General features: G+C 43.4%; 3 protein-coding genes across 6 annotated transcripts; all 3 read left to right on the forward strand.

Annotated features, from left to right (window-relative positions):
• LOC139550786 (olfactory receptor class A-like protein 1) lies at positions 1–1,391 on the forward strand. Its single transcript, XM_071361945.1, has one exon. The coding sequence runs from the start codon at positions 175–177 to the stop codon at positions 1,129–1,131; it is 957 nt and encodes a 318-aa protein (XP_071218046.1). The 5' UTR covers positions 1–174; the 3' UTR covers positions 1,132–1,391.
• A 272-nt stretch (positions 1,392–1,663) lies between these two features.
• LOC139558177 (protein PHTF1-like) lies at positions 1,664–9,038 on the forward strand. The gene is made up of 17 exons (XM_071373462.1): positions 1,664–1,928; positions 2,448–2,560; positions 2,652–2,708; positions 2,813–2,882; positions 2,989–3,147; positions 3,289–3,469; positions 3,660–3,777; positions 4,025–4,189; positions 4,275–4,514; positions 4,602–4,730; positions 4,935–5,204; positions 5,289–5,420; positions 5,540–5,626; positions 5,816–5,971; positions 7,182–7,277; positions 7,842–7,967; positions 8,145–9,038. The coding sequence occupies exons 2-17, from the start codon at positions 2,531–2,533 to the stop codon at positions 8,163–8,165; spliced, it is 2,037 nt and encodes a 678-aa protein (XP_071229563.1). The 5' UTR covers positions 1,664–1,928; positions 2,448–2,530; the 3' UTR covers positions 8,166–9,038.
• A 484-nt stretch (positions 9,039–9,522) lies between these two features.
• Positions 9,523–27,001, forward strand: LOC139558193 (6-phosphofructo-2-kinase/fructose-2,6-bisphosphatase 2-like). Of its 4 annotated transcripts, XM_071373464.1 has the most exons (18): positions 9,523–9,703; positions 10,357–10,441; positions 13,026–13,178; positions 15,647–15,772; positions 17,732–17,828; positions 18,752–18,818; positions 18,911–18,985; positions 19,125–19,181; positions 19,336–19,460; positions 19,685–19,892; positions 20,498–20,644; positions 20,870–20,974; positions 21,063–21,192; positions 21,287–21,349; positions 22,893–22,957; positions 24,167–24,349; positions 25,000–25,022; positions 25,420–27,001. In XM_071373464.1, exons 3-18 carry the CDS (start codon positions 13,091–13,093, stop codon positions 25,487–25,489), a joined length of 1,629 nt encoding a protein of 542 aa, XP_071229565.1. In that variant the 5' UTR covers positions 9,523–9,703; positions 10,357–10,441; positions 13,026–13,090; the 3' UTR covers positions 25,490–27,001. The 4 variants fall into 4 exon arrangements, with proteins under 4 accessions (XP_071229565.1, XP_071229564.1, XP_071229567.1 ...); XM_071373463.1 differs by lacking the exon at positions 10,357–10,441; XM_071373466.1 differs by lacking the exon at positions 9,523–9,703 and having other exon boundaries at positions 10,063–10,441; positions 15,680–15,772.
• Positions 27,002–27,015: the final 14 nt, after the last annotated feature.

Here is a 27,015-nt window from a genome sequence, read left to right on the forward strand (position 1 = left end):
TACTGTGTTCATGTTTCTTTATCAATAGTTGCAGGTAAGAATATGCTTCCGCAATCCTAGTCTAATAGAGAGTGCAATAAGTAACATTTGTTCACAGTTGGTGTATTCATAAATCTGTTTAAAAAAATTAATTTTCTGTCTCTATTCTTCAGCGTGGTACCCAAGTTAAGTATCATGTTGGATCTCTGTGTCACCATCAAAGGGGTGTCCTTCCTGTTGCAAACAGGGTTAGGGTTCCTGGGGAACACCCTGGTGCTGCTGGCCTACACCCAGGTCGTCTGCTCTGAGTGCCGACTCCAGCCTGTGGACATAATTCTCTGCCACCTAGCCTTCGTTGACCTGATTCTGCTCCTCACCCGCTGCGTCCCCCAGACCATGACTGTGTTTGGCCTGCGTGACCTGCTGAATGACCCGGGCTGCAAGGTGGTCATTTACACCTATCGCATCGCCCGGGCTCTGTCAGTGTGCATCACCTGTATGCTCAGTGTGTTCCAGGCAGTGACCATCGCCCCTGCAGGTGGACCCTGTTTGTCCAGGCTTAAGGCCCGGCTTCCCAGGCTCATCGTGCCCACCATCGCAGGGCTGTGGCTCTTCAACATGGCTATATGCTTCGCAGCTCCATTGTTCTCGATTGCCCCTCGCAACGGCACAGTGCCTGCCTTCACCCTCAACCTGGGCTTCTGCCATGTGGACTTCAGGGACAGGCTGTCCTACAAGATCAATGGAGTGATTGTCTCTACACGGGACTTTGTCTTTGTGGGGCTCATGTTGTGGTCCAGTGGCTACATCCTTCTCCTCCTCCACCGTCACAGCCGCCAAGTGAGAAGCATCCGACGATCATCCCAGGGTGGAGGAGCTGAGACTAGGGCAGCCAATACAGTGATCACCCTGGTGGTGTTGTATGTTGTATTCTTCGGCATAGACAATATCATCTGGATTTACATGCTGACGGTAGATAATGTGTCTCCAGTGGTAGCTGACATGAAGATCTTCTTCTCCTCCTGTTATGCCTGTCTCAGCCCCTTTTTCATCATCAGCTCCAATAAGAAGGTCAAGAGTAAGTTGGTGTGTGTGGCAGCTGACCAAGAGCCGCCATCAGTCGACACCCAGGACTCCAATGACAAGATGTAAAATGTTACCAAAATTCTGGGCAGATTTTTTTTCTTTTTCTGGGGCTATTAATACCTCATGGATGGTCTTGTTGTGATTAATTTGTGAACATTTTGCCTATGTAGCCTTCTTGTTATAGGCATTTTATTTATTTGTGTAAATCATTGACAGTTTTCAGGATTTTAGATTGAACTAGTCTGACCTGAGGTTCGAAACTATATTATCATTCTATTGGACAAGCAGGAGCTGTGAAGATAGACTGCAAATACAGTAGCATACAATACAACAATGTAGTCCAACTATACTTTTTAATAGCTATATGAAATGCTATGGAAATTAACATAATATTTACAAAAAATAATAAAAAATAATTTTCTATTCTGTTCTATGTTGCTATTTATTTTTACTGTATTCCATACGCATAGATTTTATTGTAGAGTACGCTCTAGCTGTCACAGGTTTTCCATTGGAATGTGGAGTTTCCACAGGCCACACGCGCAGCGGTTGGCTGCACAGATTTGACAGTTCTGACAGAAATGTCAACAAACAAGCAGGCTCCGATCAACCCGGAAAAAGGAAGTGCAAGAGCCTAAAAAGAGTTGTTTCAGTGTGCATTCCTGGGAATTCGACTTCAAATAGAACTGATAGCAAAGATTGGAGACATCGTTTTGATAACTGCAGTAAAAGAGAGTTACTCATAAATCATTGCAATTCCTACCGGCGAGATGCTGCTCACGTAAACTGGATAGTTTACGTCGTCGAGCCGCGCGCTACTCCTGGGCTGAAGAAGAGCTGGCGAGATAACTCTTTGTTTAATGGTAGCTAGCTTGCTAACGTTACTTGTTTCTAATTTATATAATGTAAATGTGGCACGAATCTGTTTACCTATTTTGAATGGTGGCAAGTTCAAACGTGTTTTGTACGAGTTGAAAAGTATAGCTAGGTTGCATGAATGATGGCGAAGCAGAGCTAGTTTGCAAACCACACTGCGACATCCCGCTTGATGATACTGCTCCGGGATGATGGTTTTACTGGCTGTTTTTAGAATGATCACTAGTACAGAGTTTCACCTGAACACAGTTGAACAATTGTATCACCTATCTTCAAACACATTATCCTAAGTTGAGATGAGTTGAATTTCTATATAGTTATTTTTTTGTAATGAGGGTAACAATTGTACATGCAGCACAATGAAAAACAGTAAGCTACAATTAGCTAGCAGTGGTAATTTCTGGTATTCAGTGAACATGTAGTGGAAAGGCCCATTGTACTCCACGATGTCATTGTTTTTGCTTAATCTGTAATAGTTCTCTCCTTTGTTTTTGTTGTTACACAAGCCTGGGTTGCAGCCAGATCTTATCTGTCCCTGTGTCCCCTCTGAAATGACCTGACACTGAGTGTTCACCACAATCATAAGACAATGGCGAGAATAGCATGGTATCAAGGGAAGGTAAGACATGCTGGACTTACTGACAATGTAATGAGGGTCTAAAATCCCTTACATGGTATAATAAAACTGAAGTGTGTCCATGTGTCAACAGATCGGTGCATATGATCAGCAGGTTTGGGAGAAGTCTCTGGAACAGGCTGAACTTAATGTAAGTTCATGACGTTTGGTCTAATATGCTCATATTTCACAAGCAATTAGATTAATGTCTTATGTGATCAGTATTTGTTAGAAAGATAACTGCCTCTCACACAGGGCATGGACTGTAAACCAAAGAGGTCCGGTCATGTCAAGCCAGACCTCATTGATGTTGACTTAGTAAGAGGTGAGTATCCATTTATTACAAGGTGTATATGTATGCTCATTTGCACTATTTGCTTATTGGATGGAAAGGGTGCATGCAACGCTATAGATTGTCTCTTCTTTTTCAGGGTCTACATTCGGCAAGGCCAAGCCCGATAGTCCATGGACAGCGTTGACCCGTAAGGGCCTGGTCAGGGTGCTCCTCTTCCCCTTCTTCTTCCAGTGGTGGATCCAGGTGACCTCCAGGTCTATCTCTACCTTTATCCTGGTGCTTTACTTCATGCAAGGTAAACTCACATCTCACTTTAACATTACTTTAGGAATGATGCAGATGTATGCTGTGGAATCCAATATACCTTTTCATAAACCTAAATGGGTCTGTAACTCTCAGTCCCCTAAATAGTATATTAATGGCTTTCTCTCTGTAGTGGCAGCAGCAGTGTTGTACGTAGAGGTTCCTGCAGCCAGTGCTAGTGAGCAGTTGGGGCCTATGTGTCTTATGTTATTGCTGGGGACAGTGCACTGCCAGATAGTGTCCACTGAGTCCAACCGGAGCCCTTCAGCCAGTCCTGTCAGCAGCAGCAGCACCAGCCCTGCACGCAGGAGGATGTATGGTTCTTATTGCCAGTAACACAGACACACACACACTGCTAACACACACACACATGCTGTTCACACATATGCTGTTCACAAACATGGTGCTCACACACATGCTGTTCATACACACCCTTTTATACACTTGCGCAAACTGCTCCCACACTGTATAACATGTTCCCTTATTTTCTCACCCTTCATTCAGGCTAAGGAAGGGTAAAGGATTGAAGAGGACAGAGGGACAGGGGAACGACAGGGACACTGAGCTGCAGCCTTGGCAGCTGGAGGAAAACCAAATTTTGTACAGATCAGAGGAGAGAAGGGTAAGGCCAAACAAACAATGATCAGATCCTTTACCTGATCATAAAACAATGACTGTTTGAGTCAAGCAGTCATTAACAGAGTTCCAGTTTTTCCTTTTTTTCAAATGTCAACATTTGTTTCCTTTGCGTTGCCTTAGCAAACTTGTATAGAGGGTTGTCAGGCTGGATTTTTGTCTGTGATTTACATTTTGGGTACCATTTGCTGTTTTATCCAGCTAATTCTATTGCTGTTTGTGATGTTGTCCAGACAAATCAGAGAAAGTCGGGCTTTGGGGCCTCTGATGAGCTTTCCAGTGAGGAGGAAGAGGATAATAAGGAAGCAAAACCACCCACTAGTGTAGCTGGACCAACACCTACCACTGTCCTCAGGAAGAGACACCTTCACTCCTTCTCAAATCCCTCACCACCTGAGGTAAACCCTAAGACAGTGAGTCCTGTTCTTTGTAGCCTGAGTGAAAGGTGGACATTTAGTTTGAACAGTCCTATTATTTGCACAGGAGGAAAGTAGTGGAGGTGCCAAGGACACTAAGGTGAACCCTCGTGAAGTGGAGCACCTGAGGACAGAGGGCTCGCGCCCGGCCTCTGACACAGATGATACTATGTGGGAGGATCTTCTTCAAGGGCCTGACTCCGCTTCCACTGGCAGCAGTGACAGTGAGGGGGAGGGGCGGTACTGCCCTGGCCTGACTCTCCCCCCATCCACCACTCTCAGCAGTGATGATGAGAACCTACAGCAGGTGGGTCTACACCACCATACCCTGTCATCTAATATGTAACCTCAAAAAGGCTTAGTATATCAGCACACCAGCTTTTTCTCCTCACAGGGCCAACTATCATGGCTGCAGGCGTGCCACCCATCTAGAGACCGGGTCAGTGCCATCATCTGGGAGCAGGGGGAGTGCAAGAAAGCAGACATGTCAGTACTGGAGATCAGTGGGATCATCCTCACACGGGTACACCTCCTATGACCACTTCATTACACTCACTGCCATTTTGGTACAATTAACACACGTTCAATACAGAGTGAATGCTGGTGTGTAATGCTTTAGGGCTGGAATGGGTTTCTTACTGTTTCTATTTATAGAAACACCATACGGGCTGTGTACTCTGTGCCCCATAACTCTGTCCTCCTAACAGAGGTGATATCTTCTCTGTAGGTGAAGGTGGTGGAGCAGGGCATGGGTTACCTAGCCCTGGGGGGGTTGGTCACTGCCACACTGGTGCTGCTTCCCTTTGGCTTCCGCCTGGCACAGCGGCTGGACATGACACGCCTGAGCTCCCTGTCTCTGGCTGAGCTGGCTGTCATGGCGGTGGGGCCGCCCGACGCCAAGACCTACGCCTTCCTCTTCATCACCACTGTGGAGAGGCTCTGCCTTACAGGCCTCTTCTTCTTCATGATGTGTGTGGCAGAGAGGACCTACAAACAGGTCAGCATGTTAGTCCCACTGTTGTAGACTCACTACAACACAATGAATACGCTGTAAATGGTGTGGCTGTTTCTCTTTCAACAGAGGCTTGTTTTCGCCAAACTCTTCAACCACATCACATCAGCACGAAAGGCCAAGAAGTCGGAAATCCCCCACTTCAGGCTGAAGAATGTGCAGAACATTAAGATGTGGCTGTCGCTCCGCTCCTTCCTCAAGGTCTGAGTTCTTCTCACTACTCAGATGCCTTTACTTCAGCGTATGGTGTTGCCACTAGGGGGCATGAAGGTCCTGCCTTGATTGAAATGTTCCCAAATATTTTTTCCTATTAACCACAGAGACGTGGGCCCCAGCGTTCCGTTGATGTCATCGTCTCCTCCATATTCCTCCTGGCCCTTTCTATCGCCTTCATCTTGTGTACACAGGTCAGACATATCTATAAAAACGTACTTTGTTTGATAAATACACAAGATTCCAGTAAACACACCATGATTTACCATCCAATTAAAAAAAAGACCTGTTGTAAGACCGAATGTGTATTTGTTAAGCTCCAACCTGTACAAACAGAATAGATTTAAGATAATGAGTACTCATTTTCTATATCTAACTGCCAGCTACTAAACAGTCACCACACATTCCTGGACTCCGAGACCAACTGGGAGCTCATGGTGTGGGGTTCTTCTCTCATCCTCTTCCTGCTCCGCCTGGCCACCCTGGGCTCCGAGACCAACTGTAAATACAGCAACGTGTCAGTGCTGCTTACCGAACAGGTAAGGCCCCCTGCTACACACACACAATCAGGGTTCGCATTAACGCAGGATTCTGCATTTTTCAGGCAGAAAGGGAAAGATAAGACAGAAAAAAAGTTCTGCTGCATTTTATAAACACAGATTTTAAAATGCTTCTTATTGTAATTTCTGCTCGGCTTCAGTCAGGGTTCGTTCCAAATCATGAATTTAAAAGGACTAATTTCGTGCATCAGTTGCACTTTTCCACTCGGATGAAATATCTTTGCTCTTGTCATTGGATCACCACACAGCGTTCTGTGTAGGCTACTTTTCTCTAGTACTTTTTTTTTCTCTGGTAGCAAGTTAAAATGTAAGATTAACTTCAAGCAAAACTTCAGGAAATGTAGACGGCTACATTCTTTCTATGATAAACATTAGAAATATGGCCATGCATCGTTTTTACAAAAAAGACCTTGCTTTTTCATTGTAAGCTAACTTACTTATGTGTGGCTGCTAGCCAAATAGTGTTGTCATCTGATGAAAACAATTTTCTGCCAAATGTGTTGCACAGCGAGCTACAACTGGGTATTCCATGTGGAGAAGCTTCTAGAAACAATGGGGTAGTTCAACGCAGTAGTGAAATGCATGTGCGTGTCTCTTTGATGTTTGAGAGAACTTGATTGATGTAGTTTTTGGCCAATGAATGCATGATGTCCGTTGAGTGTTCACTACTTTAACATAGATGTGCTATGAAATTAAGCTAGTGATGTTTCAAATGTCCACTTTGGACACGTTTACCGAAACAGTCCACTCACACCAACGTGTGTTAGCTGAGACATGCACCATAGTTCACTGCCTTGGATGGAGAAACACGTTGCTAATACTAGCAACACCAAGCACCTCTGCGACCTTCATTTCTTGATCATGGATATTATATTCAATCTCCTCTGGAGGACGTGTGGGTCACATGGTTACAACGGGTAAAGTACTTCTCCGTAGTTCTCCGATCACAAGAACACAGCCAAGTAGGATTCACATCAACATCAAAGCTCTTCTCTTTCCCTCTGGACATGCACAGGTGCCTTCTGGGAATAATTAAATGCTTAGTAATAAAAGTCTTAAAGGGGTACTGTCAGTAATAATGACTCAATATAGTTTCAGAAAAAAGTATGATACAAAAATCTATGCTACAACTCTATTGAAGCAAAAACTTTATTAATACATCTCCCTCTCAATTATTTTCTTATTTCAGATCAACTTGTATCTTAAGATGGAAAAGAAGCCCAACAAGAAAGAAAATTTGAACATAGTGAACAATGTTCTGAAGCTTGCAACAAAACTAATGAAAGTAAGGATGTCTCTCAACTTCAGCCCATCATGACTTTTTTGACTTTAGTCAAATCTACTGGGCTGAGAGGCCTCCCGAGTAACACAGCGGTCTAAGGAACTGCATCGCAGTGCTAGCTGCGTTACTACAGATCCAGGTTTGATACTGGGCTGTATCGCAGCCAGCCGCAACCGGGAGATCCATGAGGCGACGCATAATTGGCCCAGCGTCGTCCGGGTTTGGGGAGGGTTTGGCCGGCCAGGATGTCCTCCCAGGCGCATACACACTGACACGGTCGCCAGGTGTACGGTCACCAGGTGTTTCCTCCGACACATTGGTGTGGCTGGCTTCCGGGTTAAGCGACATTGTGTCAAGAAGCAGTGCGGCTCGACCTTCACCTCTCCCGAGTCCGTACGGAAGTTGCAGCAATGGGACAAGACTGTAACTACCAATTTGGGAGAAAAAGGGTGTCAAAAAAACTTGTCATAATAAATGAAAAGAATCTACTGGGCTGGTAGTTGTTTATTCAGCATAACGTGCAGTGAAAGCATCTCTGACTGGCTTCTCATACCAACCCTTTTACAGGAGCTTGACACCCCCTTCCGACTGCTGGGGCTGACTGTGAACCCGCTCATCTATAACATCACACGCGTGGTCATCCTGTCTGCAGTCTCCGCTGTGGTCAGCGACCTGCTCGGCTTCAACATCCGAGTGAGTGGAGACACTTCTAATCCTACAATGCTGTTGCTTAACACTGATATTTTTGCCATACAGTGAATCTTCACCTTTGTCAGAGTTGTTTTCCTCCTGGCACATGTGCATTAACTTCCAAAAGTGAGTATATGTGCTGGGTTTTTAAATGTGCCCTCTTTGTTGTCTCTCTTACAGCTGTGGAAGATTAAGCCTTAATGTGAACTTGCTAAACCACTAACTGTTGGATACTGGAGACTCTGCCAAGTCCTACCATCCATAGCTGGCAATCTGTGCAATGTGTCCAAAGTGTGCAAACCTACTGAGTGATCGCCTATGCATCTCTGTGCCTTCCCAGAAACATTGAACTTTAAATCACACAATACCATTGTGGTCATACACAAGCATGAGCTCTTTACAATCAATGATACACACATCCCTGGCTACGTAATCATTGTAGCCTGAACTGATCTGCTGCAGCAGTTCCAGTGCCAGGACCTGGCCACTTCCTGGTTCTTACTCTGAGAAACAGTAGCCAATGGGTGCCTTCTGAACACTGAGAAATTTGTTGGCCATTTGAATGTGAACCATTTCAAGACGTGGAGAACGGATGGAATAGGAAACAAGAATGAACAAACTGTTATGAAAGAATTTGACATTCCAGCGTGGTTTGACATGTACTCGGCTGCGAGTAGACAGCGTAAAATACTTTAAAAATACTTTTAAGATGAAAAATGTTAATACAGATCTTCAAAATGGGTTACTGAATTAAATTGATTCATATTTTTTTTTTTATATATAGGAAATATTTAACTCTACTCTAAACCAATTTTGTGATATTTTAAGGGCAACGTGCTGTAGCTTTTATTGGGGCATTATTTATTTGGGGTTTGTCTGTATTTCATTACTGACATAATGGTACACATAGATTGTAACCTTTGGACTGCCATCATGGCCTTAGTACTGAAGACCATTGTGTTCTGCTAAGCAACTATTCACAGATAGTATAGTTTGATCAAAAAAAATGTTAATAGGCTATAAATTAGGTTATGTCTTATTTCCTTTGATAATAAATCTTTCACAATGATTTTATTACTGCTGTCTGGTCAGTGCATATAATGTTCTCACTTCCACTGCCTACATAATATACATATATACACAGTGATGTAATGTACTTAAGTAAAAAATAATTTAAAGTACTACAGACTTACTAAACACACATGATTCGTTTGTAAATGATGTCTGAATGTTGAAGTGTGCCCCTGGCTATCCATAAACTTAAAAAAATGTGCAGTCCGGTTTAATGAATTATACTTTTACTTTTGATACTTAAGTATATTTTAGCAATTACATTTACTTTTGAAACTTAAGTATATTTAAAACCAAATACTTGTAGACTTTTACTCGAGTAGTATTTTACTGGGTGACTTCCACTTATACTTGAGTAATTTTCTATTAAGGTAAATTTACTTGAATGAATATACATTATATGCGCATCATAAATCGTAATATTATGACGATTACGGTAAAGAAATTGTGACGCAAATGGCACACCTCATGCTTTTCTGGCTTGGAAGGACATCAACCGGGCCCGCGCCACCAACCTCAGCACAAGGACAGCGTAGCACACAACAGGACTTAACAGTTGCGCCTCCGACTGGAGTGGGACAAAACCCTCATAGAGTCAGAGATAGCAGAACGTGCGGATTGGACGTCAGATCAATGTTCTAATTCCCTCATCGGCTCTCATATTGCAGGTAAATTGCAATAGTTTTTGAGAGTGTACAGTAGCCTGTGCTATTTAGGTGTGAAACAACCATAGAGCCAGATAGAGGACTCTAGTGGCCAAAATGCCATTTTAGCATGGGCAGCGCCATTGAGGACATTACATTTACATTTAAGTCATTTAGCAGACGCTCTTATCCAGAGCGACTTACAAATTGGAAAGTTCATACATATTCATCCTGGTCCCCCCGTGGGGAATGAACCCACAACCCTGGCGTTGCAAGCGCTATGCTCTACCAACTGAGCCACACGGGACCACAAGGACATTCACCATGTTGAAGTAATCAACTGGGTGGGACTTCCTATGGGTTAAGGAAGGATCACATAATTCCATCCAGGTCATTAGGTGGGATCAATGGGTTATACTCGGGACCAATTAATTATACTTGTGAGCAAACATTGCATAATGGCAGGTGGCAGTAAATCGCCAACCTTGGCTTTATACCTGTTCAAACAACACACTCCGGGTGGCAGTATGCACCCTTTCAGTTTGTTTACCAACTAGTAGAAAATGGAGATGGCCTCAATGGCGCTGCTCATGCTCTCATAGACGCAATAATCGGACAAATAAGATGTTGCGCCCTCTAACTATCTCCATGGAAACAACCAACGCGTCTATTATCAGTGTTCCCGACACAGACAAGTGACCCTGGCTCGAGACTCCGATTGGACTGCAGTAGTGTCGTCGCATAATAATATGGCTTACTGAGGTAAATGGCTTTGGCATCATTTTGTGATTCCCGGTTTTTGTTAGTGCTCTTTTGATGAGCGGATATGGCCGCGCAATACATGGTGGCTGTGAGAATGAAATTGCAGTCCCTCACTTTGCTGTGTTGCAATATGCTTGAAGGCCTTTGACAGAAAACGAAGCTGTATCCAACCTAATATAAAAGTAGTCTAATTATGTTACAGCAAATGTCAAGTCATGCCATTACTTTCTAATTCATTAGAAAATTCATCAGACTCCTAATACTTAATGAAATGGGATTTTAAGTGCATTTAGTGTGGCCCATATATACTACATGACAAAAAGTATGTGGACACCTGCTCATTGAACATCTCATTCCAAAATCATGGGCATTAATATGGAGTTGGTGCCCCCTTTGCTGCTTTAACAGCCTCCACTCTTATGGGAAGGCTTTCCACTAGATGTTAGAACATTTCTGCGGGGACTTGCTTCCATTCTACCACAAGAGCATTAGTGAAGTCGGGCACTGATGTTGGGAGATTAGGCCTGGCTCGGACAAACCATTTCTGTATGGACCTCTCTTTGTGCACAGGGGTATTGTCATGCTGAAACAGGAAAGGGCCTTCCCCAAACTGTTGCCACAAAGTTGGAAGCACCGAATCATCTAGAACAGGGGTGTCAAACTCATCTTGCCCTGGGGGCCGCATTCGGTCTTCAGTGAGGTCCGGAGGGCCGCATTGAAAATTTGTTGCATTTCCTCTACATCAAAATTGGAAACTGAATTGTTCTCTATCCATCGTTCTGGGAATTTTCTATGTCTAGCTTTCATTCTGGTGATTATTAGCGAGCTGGGCACAATCTACAAATTGTTTGTTTCAATTTGATTTGAGTCATTTTAAAGTATACTGAGTTCATTTTATTTTTTACTCAAACCACACGCGGGCCTGATTGGACACTCTCGTTTGCACAAGTTCAGCCGCCTTCATCATGCATCGTTTAACAAAGTCACCGTCGGAATACGGCTTCGATGCTAATGCTATTTCGCTAGCAATTAGGTAGCTGGCTTTTACCGCTGCTTCACTGACTTCTCGGCTCTGGATGAAAGTTGACTGCTGTTTCCTCAGACCCGCCAGCAATTCGTTAATCTTATCTCTTCTCAGTTGTCCTTGCAAGCCGTCATATTTTTCGCTGTGATGAGTCTCGTAGTGGCGTCGAATATTATATTCCTTCAATACCGAAACTTGTTTCAAACACACCAAGCACGAAGGTTTTCCGTGCATCTCTGTAAATAAATAGGACGTGGTCCATTTTTCTTTGAAAATTCTACACTCCTTATCTACTTTTCTCCGTTTGGATAACGACATTTTGGCTAATGAGGGTGTAGCGGAGAGGTAGAGACCAAGGTATTAACAACGTCGTAACAAGCAGCAGATGGCGCATTGATACCGTCTGCTGTTTTCAGTCTGTCTCAGTGATGCGGCTTGTCTTCTACTCTGATGGAAAGAGTGCGCCCCTTAGCGGATAATCCATGAATTGCAGCGAATTAAAAATATTAATTCCATGTCTTTTATGCATTTTTTCCACTTTCAAATTATCCTGCGGGCCTGATCGAACCTCCTTGGGGGCCGGTTCCGGCCCGCGGGCCGTATGTTTGACACCCCTGATCTAGAATGTCATTGTATGCTGTAGCGTTAAGATTTCCCTTCACTGGAACTTAGGGGCCTAGGCCAAACCATGAAAAACAGCCCCAGACCATTAGTCCTCCTCCACCAAACTTTACAGTTGGCACTATGCACTGGGGCAGGTAGCGTTCTCCTGGTATCCGCCAAAACCCAGATGTGTCTGTCGGACTGCCAGATGGTGAAGCGTGATTCATTACTCCAGAGAACGCCTTTCCACTGCTCCAGAGTCCAATGGCAGCGAGCTTTACACCACTCCAGCCGACACTTGGCATTGCACATGGTGATCTTAGGCTTGTGTGCGGCTGCTCGGCCATGAAAACCCATTTCATGAAGCTCCCGACTAACCATTCTTGTGCAGATGTTGCTTCCAGAGGCAGTTTGAAACTCGGTAGTGAGTGTTGCAACCGAGGACAGACGATTTTTTATGTGCCACGTGCTTCAGTACTCGGCAGTAACATTCTGTGAACTTGTGTGGCCTACCACTTTGTGGCTGAGCCGTTGTTGCTCCTAGACCACTTTCCGCTTCAAATAACAGCACTTACAGTTGACTGGAGAAGCTCTAGCATGGCAGAAATTTGACGAACTGACTTGTTGGAAAGGTGGCATCCTATGATGTTGCCATGTTGAAAGTCACTGAGCGCTTCACTAAGGCCATTCTACTGCAAATATTTGTCTATGGAGATTGCATGGCTGTGTGCTTGATGTTATACACCTGTCAGCAATGATTGTCTCTGAAATAGCCGAATGCACTAATTTGAAGGTGTGTAACAATACCATTGTATATATTTTATATCAACATCAATTTAATTGAATATTGTTCAGATAGTGGATACATTAGTCATTCTTATTCAGGAAATATAAATATAAATGTAATATTACATAGGCCTAGACCTACTGCTAGAATAAATCAACCTTGTGTTTCAGATTGTCTGGGGCCATGCCCTTCTAGAGCTTTTGAGAACCTGGCACAACAAGGACACAACTCCACCATGTCCGCAACCATTCAGAGAGAGACTAGCTCGGCGAACTCTGCTGAAGCCAAGAAAACAGAGCTCAGAGTAAACAAGAAGAAATGCTGTAAGTAGCCTAATGATAAGCCTCCCAGAGCAACATCTTCAATGCAGGACAGCTTTGCGCAGGCAGGACCATAGGCAAGACAGCAACAATGCAGTCTGGATGCTTGCTTCAGGCTGTTTTGACTGGCACATGAGTCTACAGGTGTTATTTTGTTTTGGCTTCATCTCCAAAAATGTTGCTAGTTATGATGTAAAGCTTTCCCTATGCATTGAAAGCACTTAATTTTTTTGCTGATGCACACATTAACAAGCAAATTAGTTTAAAAGAAATACAACTGTGTTTATAATATTTTGAGAGGGATTAGTCTTCTTTGAAAATTATTCTGTTGGGCATATTTTGGGTAAATTATTAATTCTCATTCCACATATTTTTATCATGCAGATTATGTTGAAATCTGTTTATAATGAGCCCATATTCAAATCAAATCAAATCAAATTTTATTAGTCACATACACATGGTTAGCAGATGTTAATGCGAGTGTAGCGAAATGCTTGTGCTTCTAGTTCCGACAATGCAGCCCATATTCCATACAGTATTCAGTTTATCTGCAGTCCTGTTGCGGGTGTAATTTATATGAGAATAGCAAGCCATGGCTTGCCAGTCCACTTTGACATATCCCTTTTCATCTAAGTATACAGTACATGGGAAATCAAGGATAAGAAATGTATCCAATGATGATTGATCATACCAACCAACAAATTTGATAGCTAAATTGTTTTGCCTTATCTACTGTATATAATTTTGTCAGGCCTGTGTATCACTTGTAGATATACAGTATAGACAGTATACAGTAGTATCTGAGTTAGTCTGATGCTAATGCACTATAGTATGTATGTACAGTGGGGAGAACAAGTATTTGATACACTGCCGATTTTGCAGGTTTTCCTACTTACAAAGCATGTAGAGGTCTGTCATTTTTATCATAGGTACACTTCAACTGTGAGAGACGGAATCTAAAACAAAAATCCAGAAAATCACATTGTATGATTTTTAAATAATTAATTTGCATTTTATTGCATGACATAAGTATTTGATCACCTACCAACCAGTAAGAATTCCGGCTCTCACAGACCTGTTAGTTTTTCTTTAAGAAGCCCTCCTGTTCTCCACTCATTACCTGTATTAACTGCACCTGTTTGAACTCGTTACCTGTATAAAAGACACCTGTCCACACACTCAATCAAACAGATTCCAACCTCTCCACAATGGCCAAGACCAGAGAGCTGTGTAAGGACATCAGGGATAAAATTGTAGACCTGCACAAAGCTGGGATGGGCTACAGGACAATAGGCAAGCAGCTTGGTGAGAAGGAAACAACTGTTGGCGCAATTATTAGAAAATGGAAGAAGTTCAAGATGACGGTCAATCACCCTCGGTCTGGGGCTCCATGCAAGATTTCACCTCGTGGGGCATCAATGATCATGAGGAAGGTGAGGGATCAGCCCAGAACTACACGGCAGGACCTGGTCAATGACCTGAAGAGAGCTGGGACCACAGTCTCAAAGAAAACCATTAGTAACACACTACGCCGTCATGGATTAAAATCCTGCAGCGCACGCAAGGTCCCCCTGCTTAAGCCAGTGCATGTCCAGGCCCGTCTGAAGTTTGCCAATGACCATCTGGATGATCCAGAGGAGGAATGGGAGAAGGTCATGTGGTCTGATGAGACAAAAATATAGCTTTTTGGTCTAACTCCACTCGCCGTGTTTGGAGGAAGAAGAAGTATGAGTACAACCCCAAGAACACCATCCCAACCGTGAAGCATGGAGGTGGAAACATCATTCTTTGGGGATGCTTTTCTGCAAAGGGGACAGGACGACTGCACCGTATTGAGGGGAGGATGGATGGGGCCATGTATCGCGAGATCTTGGCCAACAACCTCCTTCCCTCAGTAAGAGCATTGAAGATGGGTCGTGGCTGGGTCTTCCAGCATGACAACGACACGAAGCACACAGCCATGGCAACTAAGGAGTGGCTCCGTAAGAAGCATCTCAAGGTCCTGGAGTGGCCTAGCCAGTCTCCAGACCTGAACCCAATAGAAAATCTTTGGAGGGAGCTGAAAGTCCGTATTGCCCAGCGACAGCCCCGAAACCTGAAGGATCTGGAGAAGATCTGTAGGGAGGAGTGGGCCAAAATCCCTGCTGCAGTGTGTGCAAACCTAGTGAAGAACTACAGGAAACGTATGATCTCTGTAATTGCAAACAAAGGTTTCTGTACCAAATATTAAGTTCTGCTTTTCTGATGTATCAAATACTTATGTCATGCAATAAAATGCAAATTAATTACTTAAAAATCATACAATGTGATTTTCTGGATTTTTGTTTTAGATTCCGTCTCTCATAGTTGAAGTGTACCTATGATAAAAATTACAGACCTCTACATGCTTTGTAAGTAGGAAAACCTGCAAAATCGGCAGTGTATCAAATACTTGTTCTCCCCACTGTATGTCTGTCTGTCTTTCTGTTCAGCATGGGCATCCTACATGACAAACTCTCCAACAGTGATTGTAATGATCGGCCTACCTGCTAGGGGAAAGACCTACATGTCTAAGAAACTGACACGATACCTCAACTGGATAGGGGTGCCAACCAAAGGTGAGTGGGGGAAGACAGCCCCTACAACATCACTTTTGAAGAACATTATACACTGCTCAAAAAAATAAAGGGAACACTAAAATAACACATCCTAGATCTGAATGAATGAAATATTCTTATTAAATACTTTTTTCTTTACATAGTTGAATGTGCTGACAACAAAATCACACAAAAATTATCAATGGAAATCAAATTTATCAACCCATGGAGGTCTGGATTTGGAGTCACACTCAAAATTAAAGTGGAAAACCACACTACAGGCTGATCCAACTTTGATGTAATGTCCTTAAAACAAGTCAAAATGAGGCTCAGTAGTGTGTATGGCCTCCACGTGCCTGTATGACCTCCCTACAATGCCTGGGCATGCTCCTGATGAGGTGGCGGATGGTCTCCTGAGGGATCTCCTCCCAGACCTGGACTAAAGCATCCGCCAACTCCTGGACAGTCTGTGGTGCAACGTGGCGTTGGTGGATGGAGCGAGACATGATGTCCCAGATGTGCTCAATTGGATTCAGGTCTGGGGAACGGGTGGGCCAGTCCATAGCATCAATGCCTTCCTCTTGCAGGAACTGCTGACACACTCCAGCCACATGAGGTCTAGCATTGTCTTGCATTAGGAGGAACCCAGGACCAACCGCACCAGCATATGGTCTCAAAAGGGGTCTGAGGATCTCATCTCGGTACCTAATGGCAGTCAGGCTACCTCTGGCGAGCACATGGAGGGCTGTGCGGCCCCACAAAGAAATGCCACCCCACACCATGACTGACCCACCGCCAAACCGGTCATGCTGGAGGATGTTGCAGGCAGCAGAACGTTCTCCACGGCGTCTCCAGACTCTGCCACGTCTGTCACATGTGCTCAGTGTGAACCTGCTTTCATCTGTGAAGAGCACAGGGCGCCAGTGGCGAATTTGCCAATCTTGGTGTTCTCTGGCAAATGCCAAACGTCCTGCACGGTGTTGGGCTGTAAGCACAACCCCCACCTGTGGACGTCGGGCCCTCATACCACCCTCATGGAGTCTGTTTCTGACCGTTTGAGCAGACACATGCACATTTGTGGCCTGCTGGAGGTCATTTTGCAGGGCTCTGGCAGTGCTCCTCCTGCTCCTCCTTGCACAAAGGCGGAGGTAGCGGTCCTGCTGCTGGGTTGTTGCCCTCCTACGGCCTCCTCCACGTCTCCTGATGTACTGGCCTGTCTCCTGGTAGCGCCTCCATGCTCTGGACACTACGCTGACAGACACAGCAAACCTTCTTGCCACAGCTCGCATTGATGTGCCATCCTGGATGAGCTGCACTACCTGAGCCACTTGTGTGGGTTGTAGACTCCGTCTCATGCTACCACTAGAATGAAAGCACCGCCAGCATTCAAAAGTGACCAAAACATCAGCCAGGAAGCATAGGAACTGAGAAGTGGTCTGTGGTCACCACCTGCAGAACCACTCCTTTATTGGGGGTGTCTTGCTAATTGCCTATAATTTCCACCTGTTGTCTATTCCATTTGCACAACAGCATGTGAAATGTATTGTCAATCAGTGTTGCTTCCTAAGTGGACAGTTTGATTTCACAGAAGTGTGATTGACTTGGAGTTACATTGTGTTGTTTAAGTGTTCCCTTTATTTTTTTGAGCAGTGTACATGTCCCTTTAAGTCTTCCATTACGACAGACTATTGATGGTGGAACCCTCTGGTGTTTGAGATATCTTTTAATAAGCACTTCAGTCAACTTTAAATCACCAGTATATTGTGTCCTACAAAGTAAATGCCTTCATTATTAGGTAAATGTCACATTTTTAATAAAAAATGTAAATCTCCTGAGAACTGAGACGCCCCATGTTGAATAGGATCCTACTTTGAACCAGTCCCATTTCTATGATAGGAGACAACCCTAACTTAATAAACCATGTAGACACTAATACAAGCAAGTCATAACTCTGTTGGTGCCATTTTGTTAATTTTGTAGTGTTTAACTTGGGTGTTTACCGCCGAGAGGCTGTCAAAGCTTACAAGTCCTACGACTTCTTCAGACACGACAACAAGGAAGCCATGGAAATAAGGAAGTAAGTTACGTTTGTTTTATTCATGCAGATTCCATACTGAGAAAGCATTCACAATTGCCATGCACACTGTTTTGATGGCACATTTTCCATTTTTATTTGCTTAGAACTTAAGTTCACATATGACAGACAAAGTTTTCTATCAATCGTAACATGTTAGAAAAAAAATGGTCATTAATCAAGTATTGTTTCCATCAGCATGGTCAGATCTGAGTCAATCTCATTACTCCAGCAGCTCACCAGGTTCTCTTATGCATGATTTCACAGGTGTACTTTGCAGCCCCGGCTGCTGCCAATGTCAATGGCCAGTGAGTTTCTGAACCAACACACTGTCTGCTGTGCAAGCAGATATTCAGTGTACAAAAGACCCATATTATATTAATAGAATGTGTGTGTGTACACACACACCAGTTGTGGGATTCAAATGGACATTTGCTTAGTTTTTCATAGTAATTTGTGATGGATTACTATTTTCCAACTAGCTGAAGGTTTTCTAAGCAAGCACTAAACTTGATCCAGGATAATCACTTAATGAGACACATCTGAATTGCCCTTTATGGACCTGTAAATGGCTACTGCTCTTGACAACATCACAGAATGCTGATCTAAATATATTTCTGGCACTCACTCACTCCTTACAAAATGTTGCATCGGTATGTTCCCTCACTGTTCTGTCAGTGTTACTATTCAGATGTCTGTACAGAAGAAAGATAGGTATACAGTATATCATTCTGGTCTACTGGACTGTTCACCATAGAATCAAACACAAAATGATACAGGGGCCTTTAAGATTGAGTATAAAAACAATATATATATATTATCTGAGGTTGGAATGCATACCTGCCCCCTTTTCTGCAGACCAACTGTTGAGCCCTTTGATGCAGATTAAGACTACTGCCATTGTATTTCCCTCTCCTCTCCCACAGACAGTGTGCTCTGGTAGCCCTGGAGGATGTGAAAGGATATCTAACTGAAGAAGGAGGACAAATCGCTGTAAGGCATCTACTCTTTCCTTTAGATTCCTTTTTGTCTGTTCAATATATTTTACATATATCCACCCGTTTAGTGATGTTTGCTTTGATTAGGTATTTGATGCAACAAACACAACAAGGGAGAGGAGAGACCTCATTCTTGATTTTGGGAAAGAGAATGCATTCAAGGTAAAAATGTGCTAAATTGCCAAATATATTTTTGTGTTTATCTCCATATAACGTTACTCTGTGTAACGACACTGCATCCAGCCCTGTGGTGAGGCAGTATATTTTAGTGGCGCAGTCTGAGCTGCTTTATTTCCAACAGGTGTTCTTTGTGGAGTCTGTGTGTGATGACCCAGAAGTCATTGCTGCTAATATTCTGGTATGTTCCGATGTCGCCATGTGGGATTGTAATGCTTTACTATGAGCCCAGGCCAGGGTCAAAACTAACCTATTTATACACTGACTATATCCTTGTCATGTCACGACTTTCATTTTTCTTTGCCCACATTCTAATGTGTCATATCTCTAAACAGGAGGTGAAGGTGTCCAGTCCAGACTACCCAGAGAGGCACAGAGAGAGGGTAATGGATGACTTTCTCAAACGCATAGAGTGCTATAAGGTTACATACCAACCTTTGGATCCCGATGATTATGACAAGTAAGAATGACCAAAGCATATTGTCTGTCTCAGTCTGTTGCAATTGAATAGGACATTGCTTCAATTAGAGGGAACTGTCCATACCGATCATCATGTGGTATACCTAATAGGCATTAACGTTTGTAGTTCTCGAGAATTGCTGTAAATTTGCTGCAAGGTCAGATGAATGCCACCAGGTGGAGACAGAATACATACAGACAATTGTGTTACTGTGTCTCCCGTAGGGACCTATCCTTTATCAAGGTGGAGAATGTGGGCCGGCGCTTCCTGGTGAACCGGGTGCAAGACTACATCCAGAGTAGGATAGTGTACTACCTCATGAACATTCAAGTGCACTCTCACTCGCTCTACCTGTGCCGGCATGGAGAGAGCAATCACAACATGGAGGGCCGTATCGGAGGTGACTCGGAGCTCTCCCCAGGGGGAAAACAGGTATGTGTCCTGTCTGCCATGACAGTTAGGCCTAGTCCAGAGAGAGCAGTCCATAGAGATTAGAGGATTCATCTTTGTACCTGTGCCATTATAGCATCTGTGATAGCATGGGCAGCGCCATTGAGGCCATCTCCATTTTGAAGTAGTCCATTTTCTTCTTCACGATTGGCTGATCCCCCCCCCCTGATGACTCAGTTGGACATGACTCCAACAGGGTAACCAGGAGGGATCAGCCAATGAAGTTGAAAGGCCCCCCCTGTTGACTACATTAAAATGATGGAAGCCCTCAGTGCCAATGTGCCAATGCTAATACGGCCTTTTGTCCAGTAGAAGCCTCTATCAATCTCTATGGAGCAGTCAGGCATATTACTGACCTTTGTCTTTGAGTCAGTAGATCCTACCGATTTCTATTTAGATTTAGTTGAACAGCTAATGGAAAATACTAATTAAAGCTCCTGTACTTTAAATTTGAGGAAACACTGGTAATCTGGTCATGTACTCTTAAATAGTTAATAGCATGTTTACCATGATCATGTACAGTAAGAAGTCCCCTGATAGATGGGCCTGTTATTGACACTAATCTCTCTTTGCCCTTTCTGGTCCAGTTTGCCCATGCCTTGCGCGGCTTCATCGAGGAGCACAAACTGTCGGACCTGAAGGTGTGGACAAGCCAGCTGAGACGTACCATCCAGACTGCTGAGGAGCTGATTGTGCCCTACGAACAGTGGAAGATCCTCAACGAGATAGATGCTGTCAGTACTGACTTTCCCTCTGATCTCTCACTTATCACTGGTCTAAAATAATGAATACCATGATGGTTTGATTTAGGTAGACACCATTTGTGATTAAAATGAATTTGATCTTTGATAAAGGACTTGTTATATTCATTGTTTGAATAATAAGTAATGATTGATCATTATCTGGCAACTCAACTGCCAAGGCACATTTTCCAGAGTTCTCTCTTTCCCATCTGTTAGGGTGTTTGTGAGGAGATGACATATGATATGATCCAGAACTCCTTTCCAGAAGAGTTTGCCCTGAGGGACCAAGACAAGTACCACTACCGCTACCTAGGAGGAGAGGTAAAGTCCTACCCACTTACCACAATATGGAGCCCTTATCTTGTTAGGGATAGCTAAAGCTCAGTGTGTCCCTTCTCCTCACCTGTAGTCCTACCAGGACCTAGTGCAGCGGTTAGAGCCTGTCATCATGGAGCTAGAGAGACAAGGCAATGTGCTGGTCATCTGTCACCAGGCTGTCATGCGCTGCCTGCTAGCCTACTTCCTGGACAAGAGTGCAGGTGGGTGAGCACACACCATACAGTACATACTTACTGACAATGTCACAAACACCAGAAGTCATTGACACTTTTTTTTTTTAACTGTATTTCGTAGATGATCTACCCTATCTGAAATGTCCACTGCACACAGTGCTCAAGCTCAGCCCTGTTGCCTATGGTAAGACTTTGTGTTCATTAGACTTACGGTAGAATAAATTGACAATTACATTGTGTTATGTTCACATCTGATGGATTTCTTCTATCACCACTAGTAAACTCAGCAAAAAAAGAAACGTCCTCTCACTGTCAACAGAAATTGAATTATGTGTCCCTGAACAAAGGGGGGGGGGGGGGGGGGGTCAAAATCTAAAGTAACAGTCAGTATCTGGTGTGGCTGCATTAAGCTGCATTAAGTACTGCAGTGCATCTCCTCCTCATGGACTGCACCAGATTTGCCACATCTTGCTGTGAGATGTTACCCCACTCTTCCATCAAGGCACCTGCAAGTTCCCGGACATTTCTGGGGTGAATGGCCCTACCCCTCACCCTCCGATCCAACAGGTCCGAGACGTGCTCAATGGGATTGAGATCCGGGCTCTTCGCTGGCCATGACAAAACACTGACATTCCTATCTTGTAGGAAATCACGCACAGAAGGAGCAGTATGGCTGGTGGCATTGTCATGCTGGAGGGTCATGTCAGGATGAGCCTGCAGGAAGGGTACCACATGAGGGAGGAGGCTCTTTCCTGTAATGCACAGCGTTGAGATTGCCTGCAATGACAACAAGCTCAGTCCGATGATGCTGTGACACACCGCCCCAGACCATGACGGACCCGACACCTCCAAATAGATTCCGCTCCAGAGTACAGGCCTCGGTGTACCGCTCATTCCTTCGACGATAAACGCGAATCCGACCATCACCCCTGGTGAGACAAAACCGAGACTCGTCAGTGAAGAGCACTTTTTGCCAGTCCTGTCTCGTCCAGCGGCGGTGGGTTTGTGCCCATAGGCGACGTTGTTGCCGGGGATGTCTGGTGAGGACCTGCCTTACAACAGGCCTACAAGCCCTCAGTTCAGCCTTTCGCAGACAGTTTGAGCACTGATTGAGAGATTGTGCATTCCTGGTGTAAATCGGGCAGTTGTTGTTGCCATTCTGTACCTGTCCCGCAGGTGTGATGTTCGGATATACCGATCCTGTGCAGGTGTTGTTACACGTGGTCTGCCACTGCGAGGACGATCAGCTGTCCGTCCTGTCTCGCTGTAGCGCTGTCTTAGGCGTCTCATAATACGGCCATTGCGAATTTATTGCCCTGGCCACATCTGCAGTCCTCATGCCTCCTTGCAGCATGCCTAAGGGACGTTCACGCAGATGAGCAGGGACCCTGGGCATCTTTCTCTTGGTGATTTTCAAAGTCAGTAGAAAGGCCTCTTTAGTGTCCTAAGTTTTCATAACTGTGACCTTAATAGCCTACCGTCTATAAGCTGTTAGTGTCTGAACGACCATTCCACAGGTGCATGTTCATTAATTGTTTATGGTTCATTGAGCAAGCATGGGAAACAGTGTTTAAACCCTTTACAATGAAGATCTGTGAAGTTATTTGGATTTTTACGAATTATCTTTGAAAGACAGGGCCCTGAAAAGGGGACGTTTCTTTTTTTGCTGAGTTTAGTTTGACAATTAGGAATGGGTAAAATGAATTTATCTCTGCAACTATCCCCAGGCTGTAAAGTGGAAATGTTTTACCTTAACGTGGAGGCAGTGAACACACATCGCGACCGACCACTTGTAAGTAACATTGCATGTTATCCTCAGTGGCAAGGCTTTGCTCCTTTTTGGCATCCCTGCTCTGTTCTGCTCACATATCACATGCTTCACGGAACCTCTTTAACCAAACTAGCTCAAGCTATGTCTGGATAAATGAGTAGTTAGTGTGACTTTATATTTAACTTGTACGAAGCTATGACTGATTACCTTTCCCTGCTTGCGAACACCGACACCACTAAAACAATAAAACTAAATTTTTTCTAGAGCAAGTCTTTACATATTTATTTAGGTTTGCACTAGCTTATTAGTTAGCTAACTAGATAACGTTAGCTTGCTAACTGACAAGGCAGTTACACACACTTCATATGAAACAAACGGGGTGGTAAGTGCAGCACAATGCACACAACACTAAATACTTTACCAATCTGGCCACTATAGCTAGTAAAATGATAATTACATCACAATGGATTATTTTCCATGAAGCAGCTGCCTGTAGCTGGCTACTGAGAGTCAATGCAGTGTCTTAACTTTACCTAGCTAGCACAACATCTTGCTAGCTAATGAATAATACTAACCATAACGTTAGCCAGCTAGCAAAAAAATGTATCTATGGGCTGTAGTGACCATGGAGAGTGAATTAAATTGTTTATTTGTCATCTTGCTAGTGAGTTATCTAGCTGTGGCCATCTAGCTATATCAACAAGGGCTGTCTAAAACAATAGTAACATTAGCGCCGCTAGCTATATAGCTAGCTAATATTGGGCCGCTTGAACTCGTCGTGACTGTAGACCATAAAACAACGGACATGCATTTCCAAATAACGCTACTGCCATCTTCTGTTTTGGACTATTTTAACAAGGCTGAGTTGCTGACGACTTCAAGGTCTTTGCTATGTGAACACAAAAGAGAGAGACTGCCGACACTCTGTTCAGAAGTGCTAAGTAGTCGGCAGGCAAACGTTTCACAATCCTACCGGTGTGTCTGAGCTATTAGTGAGATGCCATAGACAATATTTGAGAGGAGCAGAATTAAGTGGAATCTGTTAGTGCTTTTTTTTTTTTTACTATGCAGAATCAACTTTTTCATATTCCATAGCAAAAGTCCTATTGTAGTGGTTGATCAAGGAGAACGATTGTTTGATTGCTGTGTTTTGGGGAATTGTCCCAGTAACGCTGTGTGTTCCCGGGTCGCTTTCTTTAATGCACCTGGTGTTTCCCCATCTCCAACCAGGAAAAGGTCCCGAGGAACCCAGCTCCCGTCCGGCGGAATAGTTACACCCCCCTGTCCAGTCACGACCAGTTCAAGCGGCCCAGGCTCTACAGTGCCGGCAACCGTCCCTGGCTCCCCCAACGCCCCTTCCCATCGGCCCTGCAGTTCCCCGAGATGCCAGAGGGGGTGCTGCAGCAAAGCCAAGTTAGTGTCAGAAATGGATGGTGCCCTCTTAATTAATCACTCATAATTATACTCAGTCCCCTCCCTCCTCCCACCCAAGCCAATCTCTTCTTTATCCTTAGCATCCCACCACCCTTAAATCAACTTGATAATTCAGACTCTGTAATAAAAACAGAGTGGACTTCTCCCTGACATGCTGTGGTCTTGTTGGTGGCTTCCCCTCTTTATATTATGTCTGTCTCTCCCCCAACATCAGCTGTTTGTCTTACATGGCCTCCCCTTTTCTTCATGGGCTGTGTCTCCATCTTGAATATGCACAGCACTATGCCTGTCCTAAATAAACTGCACCACTACTCATTTACATCTTATGAATAGATCACTTAAGTACCATTCCAGATACACAGTTAAAAAGTCTTCCAGTAACCAGGTGTTATACATTAGTCATATGGTGATCTTAGGAGAAACATGCACTGAACAACAATTAGAGTCAGAGATCAATGCCATACAAGGGTCGTAAATATAGACATGTTGATGTTTTGAGATGCATATTCAAAGTTGCTGTTGTGATCCGAGTGTGTTGGTTCGCTTCGCTTTGTTGTGAGTTCAGTGCTTCAGCTAGTCTCCCCATTTCTGTCTCTTCCCTTTCTCCCTCCCTCCCTGTGTCGTCATAGCCTCGGATAGGAAGCTGTTGTCTGTGAGTATTTAAGATAAATTCCCGCAGAACTCCACCAATTTAATTTCTGTTTTCACTTATTCACATGAAATGTCATCTCAATAAGACAATGGGGTATGTATAGCATCTTAAACTGATATCATCATACAGTATGATGCTTCATCATAATTTCAGTTCAAGGACATACACTTCACTACTAATAGTACTAATCATTTCGTTCCCACTTTGTTTTATAATGATGATGGTGTATCAGGAGAAAAGTTTTTACCTAGCAGGGATGTTTCTTTTCATTGGTCTCTCTGAGGCAAAACACTAGTAGTAATGTAAGACCTGTCTTCAAGACCATAATTGGTCAGAGTGTTTGGACTCATGTTAATTATCGACTGAGAATATTAATCATGTCTGTTTCTGTTTAAAGGACTCCCTGTGTGAAGGAATCGACTATGACAGCCCAGAAGAAACTAGTGGCTGTGTCCGCTTCTGAGTGACTATGAAGTCACCTTCAAGTTCAGCTGGTGCCTCAGTCTATCCCTGTGACACTGAAGTTCTGCTCATCCTATCCTCCATGTACCTATGGCCTTACACATCATATAATATTTTCCCTGCATGCCAAATATCTGAAACCACAACTATAACACCTCTTTCATGTATGCCAATAGAGATCAAACATGATGCCTTATGTGTATCAGAGACCCTTTATGTCTTGTTGAATATATGTGGCAGCATGTTATGGTATCATGAAATCCTTTCCCACTACTGCAGCATAAAGCATTTTTGCCAATTATCAGATACATCCATATTAGCCATCACATGACATTATGAACACAGAAAAACATAGTAGGATAATTTGATATTGTGGTCATATATGGTTTGTGTGGAACCATTTACAATAAGGATATACTGTATATATTTTAGATTAGAAGTTAGTCCAGTGCTCTTAAAAGGGAAGTTGACATGTAAATGAATGTATTTATCTGTCAATTACTTACTCTGTCTTCAGATAACATAAAGGAGTAACAGAAATATGTAAACATGGAATAAGAAAAGTACTACGGTCCTAGTTATCATAGTGTAGCTTCAATACCTTTCTTATGAAATTCTCGCTGAATTGTCCCTTTGATTATGGTTGAGGAAATGTTTTACACTAGTAGATTTTTAAGCAACTCAAAGCTTATTTGAGAACCTTGCCTTTTAACCAATTATTACAGACATGCGACTATTAATAAATGTAGCTTGTTAGCCATTACCACTAAAACCAAAACAGTGCAAATATCCCATATTTTAACAGATGCTTTGAGATACTTGAAGGAAATATTTAACATAGTCAAGGTGTGATAAGATCTTTTTCTCATCACATATTCTTAATAGGATATTGATATGTAGAATACCAGAAGAATGTAGAGTAGCTGTATATTAGATATTGAGATGTCGCTATTTGTATGAATGTGTTTGGCATTCTGCTGTGTTTTGAGTTGGTGTTGTGCTGAATGTTTTCATAAATAACCTGCATAAAGTGATGAGATTTTGGGAAATTTGCACCAAAAGCCACTAGTCAGTAGGGGCACACAATATCCTTTTAATTTAGATAAAAGTTATGCTATTACGTACACCCAATTATTCCAATGACTGCGAACTACAGTGTCACAATTATTTATGATTTTTTGCCTGTGTCTTTTGGGGCATGTTGAAAGCCTTACTGAAAAGTTATCTGTTCTGTGCATAGTACACTTGTAAAGATGTTTATAATCATACACAAGAAGGTTCCAAAGAAAAGTTGTGACTATATATTTGATACGTTTTCCAACGATAGCCTGCTCAGCTCAAGAATGTACTGTACTCAATACCCGGCTGCAGTATTATTCTCGTGAATTTTGTCATGTAAAATGTTGCCTGTTGATATGGACTTCATTGCCTCAATTAGCTGGTTTAGCATAGTTGAATTGTATTTAAGATGTTGCTCCAGTAACTGTATTAAAGAGTCATTAAATATGTAAAACCGGTGTAATTTATGTCT

Source organism: Salvelinus alpinus, chromosome 2, assembly GCF_045679555.1.
Source record: "Salvelinus alpinus chromosome 2, SLU_Salpinus.1, whole genome shotgun sequence".
NCBI classification, from domain to species: Eukaryota; Metazoa; Chordata; class Actinopteri; order Salmoniformes; family Salmonidae; genus Salvelinus; species Salvelinus alpinus.